This window comes from Miscanthus floridulus, chromosome 7, assembly GCF_019320115.1.
Source record: "Miscanthus floridulus cultivar M001 chromosome 7, ASM1932011v1, whole genome shotgun sequence".
Classification (NCBI taxonomy): domain Eukaryota; kingdom Viridiplantae; phylum Streptophyta; class Magnoliopsida; order Poales; family Poaceae; genus Miscanthus; species Miscanthus floridulus.
The window spans coordinates 64,110,154-64,118,774 of record NC_089586.1 but is presented as its reverse complement, the minus strand read 5'-3'; the positions used below and the strand labels follow the sequence as shown (position 1 = coordinate 64,118,774).

Below are 8,621 nucleotides of genomic sequence, written 5' to 3'. Positions count from 1 at the left end.
TGACCGAACGCTGGCCCCGGTGCGACCGGACACTGGCCGCAGGGTCCGGTGAGTTCATTTGATCAGCTGTCTGCGTTCGGTGCGACCGGACGCTGAAGAGGTCATGTGACCTGGACGCTGAAAGGCAGCGTCCGATCGACTCCAGTAAGGTTCCAGAGAAGGGAATCTACGACCGAACGCGTCCGGTCAGTACTGACCGGACTCCTGAGGGTTCAGCGTCCGGTCGAGTCCAGTAAGGTTCCAGTAAGGGTTTTATGTGACCGGACGCGTCCGGTCAGTGCTGACCGAACCCTGCCAGCGTCCGGTCATCTCATTTTTACTGTTTCGCGGGTTGAATTGACCTGGAGCGTCCGGTCAACATGACCGGAGCAGTCCGGTCACCCCGTAGAAGCTCATAACGGTTCGTTTTTCAGGCTGCCTTATAAATAGAAGCTCCACTCGTGTGTTGACTCACTTTTGCTCATTCCAACAGCTGAGAAACACGTTTGTGAGTGCCAAGAAGAGTAAGGTCCTAGTGAGGTGATTGAGATTTGAGAATCCAAGAGAGTAGCCTCATTAGTGAATCAAGAGTAGCAAAGTGTGCATCCATCTTCTCATTAGGCTTCGCGTGGTCAAGTGAGAGTTCGTGCTTGTTACTCTTGGTGATCGCCATCACCTAGATGGCTTGGTGGTGGTTGAGAGCTTGGTGATCACCCGGCGGAGCTTGTGGGTGACCCAACTCAAGTTGTGAGCGGCTTTGGGATGATTCAGCCGCGACGGAGTGTCGAAGAATCAACCCGTAGAGAGCACTTGATCCTTGCGCGGATCAAGGAGAGAGCTACACCCTTGCGCGGGTGCTCCAACGAGGACTAGTGAGTAGTGGCGACTCTCCGATACATCGGCAAAACATCGCCGCGTTCCTCTCTCTCTTTACTTTGAGCATTTACTTTGAGTATTTACTTTGTGCAATTCAATACTTGTCTTTACATTCATAGAATTGTACATGCTAGAGTAAGTTTGGAACATAGGTTGCAAGTCCTTATGTGCGTTAGTTTGATAGAAACACTTTTCTAGGCACAAGGGGTTAATTGGGCTATCCGTAGGATTTGACTATTGCAAGAAAATTTAGAATTAGTCCTAATTCACTCTCCCTCTTAGGGCATCTTGATCCTTGCCTTTCCTCTCCCCAGCATTTTTGGCAAGGCATGCCACTGTATATGCAGAGGAAGGCAAACTGCCTATATACCAACAATATATATAAGAGGAACATCTGAAAAAGAAAAGTATCATATTCATTGTATATATATTATATGTTAAATCTATTTTAAATTATAGCTTGTTTGATTTTTTTTATTTTAAATTTGATCACTCGTGTTATTCAAAAATTTATATAAACATAGTTAAATTTAAATTATCTTTGAGTATTATATATATTGGTATTTGGCGGACACACGCGAGGGGGAGACGCTTCTCAATTCATCCACCTCGTCCTCCTCCTTTTGTCCCTGTCAGTCCTTTTTCTTCTCTCTCTTTCTTTCTACCTCGCCCCGGCATCGCATTTCATTGTTTTCTCCTCCTCTCCCGCATCCCAAATCATCCTCGTTTCTAAACCCCCCAAAACCTCCACGAAATACCCCACCCACCCCCCGGCCCCCGCGCGCCCATGGACGGCCCACCGCGGCCGCCGCCGCCCAATGCGCTGCTACGATCGCCGTCCGCGCGCGCCGCCGGGTGCCGACTCCCGCATTAGCCGCGCACCGCGGGGAATTCCACGCCGCCGCCACCGCGGGATTCGATTGGCGGGTTGGTGACCGGAAAGGAAGAGGGGGTGGTTCCCTTTCTTTTCTCCGTACGGCCCGGCGCGATCGGTTCGCGGATCGTTGGTTGGTTGGTCGGTCGGTTCGTCTGCCCCTTGTTCGCTGGGCGGCGAGGCGATCGGTCCTGCCGGCGGCCATGTCCACGGCAACGGCCAAGGAGGAGGAGGCGGCCGCCGCTTCGGTGGCGGCTACGGCGCCCGCAATGGGCGGCGAGGAGGCCGCCGCGCGGGCCGCGCAGAAGCGCTACGAGGCCCTCCTCACGGTGCGGGCCAAGGCGGTCAAGGGCAAGGGCGCCTGGTACTGGGCGCACCTCGAGCCCGTTCTTATCCCGCCCGTCGATACCGGCATGCCGCCCAAGGCCGTCAAGCTGCGCTGTGCCCTCTGCTCCGCCGTCTTCTCCGCCTCCAACCCGTCACGGACCGCCTCCGAGCACCTCAAGCGTGGCACCTGCCCCAACTTCGTTGGCCCGCCGCCGGGACCCGCCGGCGCCTCGGGCTCGCAGCCGTCGCCGACGTCCACGCAGCAGCAGCTTGCGCTGCCGTCCAACTCCACCGCCTCGTCCCCTGTCCCCATCTCCTCCATTGCGCCCTCCTCGCCGCGCCACCACCAGCACCACCACTCCAATCCGCACCACCATCACCACCACCACCAACAACAATCCGGCAACCGCAAACGCCACTCCATGCCGCCTGCGTACACGCCAGCGGACCCCGTGTCCCACCATCATCACCTCGTCGTTGTTGACCCGTCCTCGGTCTACTCTCCGGCGTTGCCCGCGCTGCCGGCGCCCCCTCCGCCACACCAGTCGTCGGCACTCGTGCTCTCCGGCGGCAAAGACGACTTGGGTGCTCTCGCCAGGCTCGAGGACAGCGTCAAGCGCCTTAAGTCACCCAAGGCATCGCCGGTCGCCATGATGCCCAAGCTCCAGGCTGACGCGGCGCTCGCCTTGCTGGCCGACTGGTTTCTAGAGTCATCGCCTGGCGTATCCCTCTCCGCCGCTAGCCATCCCAAGCTCCGGGCCTTCCTCCGCCATGTCGGGCTACCGGACCTGCAGCGCGCCGACCTTGCTGGCCCGCGTCTCGACGCCCGCTTCGCCGAGGCGCGCGCCGACGCCACCGCGCGGGTTCGGGACGCGCTCTTCTTCCAGCTTGCCGCCGACGGCTGGCGGGAGAAGGTGGTCACTCTCTCTGTCAACCTCCCAAATGGCACGTCCGTGTTCCACCGCGCTGTGCCGGTACCCGCCATGGCGCCCTCAGACTACGCCGAGGAGCTGATGCTCGACGCCGTGGCTTCCGTCTCAGCCTCAGGTTCCTCCAACGACCTCCACCGTTGCGCAGGCATAGTTTCTGACCGCTTCAAATCAAAGGCGCTGCGTGATCTTGAGAACAAGAACTACTGGATGGTGAACCTATGCTGCCAAATCCATAGCTTCACCCGTTTGGTGCGGGACTTCGCAAGGGAGCTGTCGCTTTTCCGCTCTGCCACAGCCAAGTCTGCCAAGCTTGCTGCCTACTTCAATGCCAAACAGACGGTGCGGTCTTTGCTGCACAAGCATCAAATCCAAGAGCTCGGTCATGCCTCGCTTCTTCGTGTCGCACATGTGCCATTTAACGGCAATGGCAGCAACTGCCGTGCGGCCTTTGAGATGCTGGAGGACATTCTGAACTCTGCACACCCGCTCCATCGTGCTGTGCAAGAGGACTCCTACAAGCTCGTGTGCATCGATGACTCGGTTGCCCGGGAGATTGGGGAGATGGTGCACAGTGAGGCTTTCTGGATAGAGGTTGATGCTGCGCATTCGCTCGTGAAGCTGATAATGGATATGGTGAAGGAGATGGAGGCTGATCGGCCTCTTGTTGGGCAGTGCTTGCCGCTATGGGAGGAATTGCGTAGCAAGGTTAGAGATTGGTGTGAGAAGTTCAACATTGATGAAGGTACTGTTCTGAATGTGCTTGAGAAGAGGTTTAGAAAAAACTACCACCCAGCCTGGTCGGCCGCCTTCATTTTGGATCCTCTCTACCTTGTCAAGGATGCCAGTGGGCGTTACCTCCCTCCGTTCAAGTGCTTGACGCCTGATCAGGAGAAAGATGTCGACAGGCTGATCACTAGAATGGTGTCCCGGGAAGAGGCGCACCTAGTTCTGATGGAGCTGATGAAATGGCGGTCAGATGGGTTGGACCCGTTGTATGCACAAGCTGTGCAGGTGAGGCAGCCTGACCCCTCTACAGGGAGGATGAAGGTCGCGAATAAGCAGAGCAGCAGGCTTGTTTGGGAGACATGTCTGAGTGAGCTCAAGTCGCTGGGCAAGGTAGCTGTGCGGCTCATCTTCCTCCATGCAACCTCCAGGGGTTTCAGATGCACGCCGTCAATGGTGCGCTGGCTCTCTGCACCAGGGAGCTTGGCAAGTGGCAACGATAGAGCACACCGGTTGGTTTTTGTTGCTGCAAATTCGAAGCTACAGAGGAGGGACTTCTCTAGCGATGAAGACAAGGATGCAGAGTTACTTGCTGAAGGGGATGATGATATGGCGAATTTACCTGGCAATGTGGAACCATAATCAGTGTAACAAACATCCCTGTTTAATTGTTTTCTTATTCCTTTTTCCCATTTTGCATTTTGTAGAATTTGATCCCTAGGAATTGTTAGAATTTTTTGTTACCCTACTCTTTGCTTCCGCTTCTAGAATTTCTTCATTTTGCCCGTATTGTTAATTCTTGCTTCCTCACTCTAGATTTTGGTGGGGTGAGGAGTTGGGCATGAGATGGAGGAGATATGCATTATTACCTTGATCATCAAGTTTGGTTAGCGAATGACTGTATTTTGCCTTGCCATATATGATTCTACTATACTATGGGACCATTGAGGTTGCAGAGAGTAACTGAAGTGTTTCTTGTCGATATGTTTGTAATCGGTGATGCTACGGAATGAGAAAGAATATATAACCATTTTGGTTCTTATATGCAAATAATGTTATATGCAGCTGTGAATGCTAGAACCTAGGTTTGCCACATACTGTGAGCTGTTTGTTTCTTTGTGTTTCTAGACGTATTGCTAGTAAGTTATACATTGTTACTTAGTAGCACGTTGCTCCGCTCTATTCATCAATATACTGATAAGAATAAAAGCGTAAATTTATTTTTGGTTACCAGGATAAACATAGCAGGGACTCGTAATACTTGGCAGAAATTGCTCTCTGAATGTTAATGGTAATTTGTTTTCGGAGTACTGGTATTTTCTCTGTGAAACAAACTTATGTGTTCTCTGTGAAACCATCTTGTGCATCATTGAAGCTTGGCCGGATACATATGTGAAATCAATAGTGCCTCACCTCGTAGCTTGCAAATCAATGGCAGGACAAACTTACTGCGTTAGCCAAGAAGGGGGTGTTTTTTTTTTTCACTCTCCAAATCCATACGTGCTACTCCCTTTATTTTAAATTATAAGGCATTTCAAAAATTTGCTACTCCCTTTATTTTAAATTATAAGGCATTTCAAAAATTTTAGAGACGTAAAGCATCTTAAGTTTGTTCAAAATAATAAAGGAAAATTATAAAGATTTATGACATCAAATAAGTAATAATATGAAAATTTAATTAATGAAGAATCTAATGATATTTAGTTGGCACTATAAATATTATTATTTTATCATATAAATATTATTATTTAAGTAGTAATTTAGTACGGAGGAGGTACTACATATGAATAGCTTCGTCACTTTTGAGATAGGATACGATACGGCCTGCAATTTCAATTCGGCCGGCGATCAAGGTGAGAGGCTGCCCCTACGAATACGATAGACCTTTCACTCACCTGTTACACTTCTTTCTCTGGATCCTACCCATACATCATTTACTGTTTTCACCAGGGTGGGTAGGCTGAGGCCGCCGAGCGGCACGGGTACTGCTGGCTTCTTGGCAAGGACGCCATCATGTGGGTTGATGATGATCGCCGTCGTCCTCGCCGTCGCCTCTTCTGCGTCCATCTCTGCCCGGCGTTCGCTGCACGGCCCATATGATTGCACCGGACGGAGGCCGGAAGGGAAAAAGCCGTGGTCGGAGGCGCAGACATGGCATGCCAATCTGCCATGGTAGGCTTCCTTTCTTCCCCCATCTCCATGCCACCCGTCACAATCAGGGCCAGTCTTTGACAATCATTCGCTTTTTCTTCATTTTGCAGGCGTGTACTATCGTATTGCTATTGCTTGCCTTCTCACATACGAGTACGTACGGAGTACCTCCAGGACAGGCAGCGACTCCTCTTGCTCTGCATAGCAAACAAACCTGCTCAAGTGCTCATGGATGGTAGTAAGCTGCTGCCTAAAGGAAAGGAAAGGCGTCAAATCAATTCAAACGACGACGGGCAACAAGGACAAGGTCCATTAGGGAGGGAGGACTGAAGGATGAGCGAAAAAGCCTGCGGCGTACAGGCTGTTGTAGTACATGGGGTAAGACACATGGGGCGTGGCCCGTATCATTTGATGATCCTGAATCACTGTCCGAGCACATGTTTACCTGACGGATCATTACCATTTCAACTTTATTAGGCGGCGACGTAGGGGGTAATTATTCATTCGGGGTAATGCGTCCGTCCGCCGGTGGTCAGTAAAGCGGTCGTGCTGACTGCTGCTGCTGCTCCTGCTCCTCCTGCTGCGGCGTGTGTGTGTGCATGGCGTCTCGTCCTTGCTGTTTTTTCTTTCTTTTCGCTCCAGTGTCAGTCAGCCGGCCTGCCGGCACTGCTTGGCTTGCAGGAGAGAGCTGTGTGCGTAGTGTAGGAGGAGGAGACTCTAATGAGAGGAGTTGTTAAAGTGGTAGCAGCGGTACGACCGACTGCTGCAGGAATAGGTGTATTGTGCCTTTTTCCCGGGTAGCTTTTTGCAACTTGGTGTACTATATATTTTGTACACATATTGTGTAGGAGTAGTTGAGAATATGATGCTTTGGGAGTCCTCCAGTCCTTGAGACAGTAGGCAGATAAAGTTTGGCTCGCTCGCTTGGTATTTCTCTCTCTCTCTCTCCTTGTTGGGTGGGTCCTACTTAGGAGCCACTTTTTTCCTCATCTTGGACTAATGATACGGCATTGCACAATCAAGCAAGCCCTTGTTTGCTCGCCTTGCCTTTTCCACCCCTGCCAGCCAGCAAATACACGAATGAGTATTGGATGGACCGACCCTGCGAGTGTGGACATAGACAAGCAGGCCAGGGAGGGAGTGTGTACATCTACATCATCTCATCAATCCCTGTGCATGAAAGAAAGAGACCTACCCTACCCACAGTCAGTAGTGCATGGGGAAGCAAGTGGAAAATATGTGCAGCAACGATTTGAAAAATCAAAGCGGCGTTCCATTCCTCCAGCCTCCCCTGTTTTTAGGTGTGTTCTTAGGATCTAGTAGTAGGCCAAAGCAGGGCAGGGGGTGGGGAGAAAAAGGCCATGCCAGTACGAAGCCAGCCAGGATTGTGACTGATTCCCTGTGCCCGATCGTAATCAAACTGAACCGAATTAGTCCCGGTTTAGTTTTCAAATTTTTTCCTTCTACAGGAAAAGAGCATGTTTAGACATATGCATGGAGTACTAAATATAGAAAAAAAAACTAATTGCACAGTTCTCGACAAAATCGCGAGACGAATCTTTTAAGCCTAATTAGTCCATGAAAAGCCGTAAGTGCTACAGTAACCCACGTGTGCTAATGATCAATTAATTAGTATCATTAGATTCGTCTCGCAGTTTTCTGATGGGTTCTGTAATTTTTTTTATTAGTATCCAAAAATCCCTCCTGACATCCTTCCGACACATCCGATGTGACACCCAAAAATTTTCACCTCCCCAACTAAACACACCCTTAGTATCTGGGACGTCGACGGTGCCATGTCCATGTTGTTAGCTCGCTCGCTCGCAAACAAGCCCTGCTGACTGCAAGTGTGCATGTCTGGCGTGAGGGATTTTTTTTAATTTTAACACTTTTTTAAAACTAATTTTAAATCTAACACTGTCTGTTTTTTTAAACTAACACTTTTGGTCGCGCCTATTGCCCTAGCGCGGCCAAATGCCAGCGTGCTGACGTGGCGACGACCGGAATCACTGACCGGTGACGTGGCAGGGCTCTGTCGCGCCATCGATCTTGGCGCGACAGTGCCGCGCCACGGAGCATGGCGCGCACAGTGCCAAATAAATATCGCTGAAGTGAGCCCACCCGTTCGCCCACCGCCAGCCGCACGCGCCCCTGTTGCCGCGCAGCGTCCGCACGCACCCCGCGCCGGCCGCGCCACGAACGCCAGCGCGTCAAGGCCGCCCGCTCCTAAGGTACCTTCCTCTCGATTTCATGTTATTTTGATTATTATTGTTTTAAGATAATTAGTGATTTAGGATAGTTAGTAATTTAGGATAGTTAGGGTTTTATGATTGTTATTGATTTATGATAGTTTGTCAAATTTAGGATAGTTAGGTTAGTGAATTTGTTTGTGATTTACGTAGGTAGTTTTTAGGTTTGAGGTTGTGTGTTCTAGTATAGTTAGGATTTTGGGTTTAGGGATTGATTAGGTATTTATTATTTAGTTTATAGTTAGTTATTTAGTTAGGGATTTTGGGTATAGATACTAGTTTACAAATGTCGGTACTTACTAGTGCGTGATACGTCAATTTGATGACTTCATGAAGTTTCGTCAAATGCTTATATTCTAGTGAAGTTGTTTATGTTACTAGTGCGTGATATGTCTGTTAATGTTACTTTGAATATATACATGTGCTTTCATATTGTGTTCGTATTGCATAACAAATAGTTTAAATTTTGCAATGCTACATAATGTTAATTTGAATTTTGTTAATTTAAAT

At 50.0% G+C, this 8,621-nt stretch overlaps 1 protein-coding gene and 1 long non-coding RNA gene across 3 annotated transcripts; both read left to right on the top strand.

Annotated features, from left to right (window-relative positions):
* The first annotated feature begins 1,462 nt into the window (after nucleotides 1-1,462).
* LOC136463327 (uncharacterized) lies at nucleotides 1,463-4,719 on the top strand. Its single transcript, XM_066462329.1, has one exon. It carries the CDS (start codon nucleotides 1,933-1,935, stop codon nucleotides 4,351-4,353), a length of 2,421 nt encoding a protein of 806 aa, XP_066318426.1. The 5' UTR covers nucleotides 1,463-1,932; the 3' UTR covers nucleotides 4,354-4,719.
* Nucleotides 4,720-5,535: 816 nt separating this feature from the next.
* Nucleotides 5,536-6,845, top strand: LOC136463326 (uncharacterized). 2 transcript variants are annotated; one of them, XR_010760990.1, is made up of 4 exons: nucleotides 5,536-5,564; nucleotides 5,662-5,883; nucleotides 5,973-6,240; nucleotides 6,340-6,845. It is a non-coding gene; the product is annotated as an uncharacterized lncRNA (long non-coding RNA). The 2 variants fall into 2 exon arrangements; XR_010760989.1 differs by having other exon boundaries at nucleotides 5,973-6,845.
* Nucleotides 6,846-8,621: the final 1,776 nt, after the last annotated feature.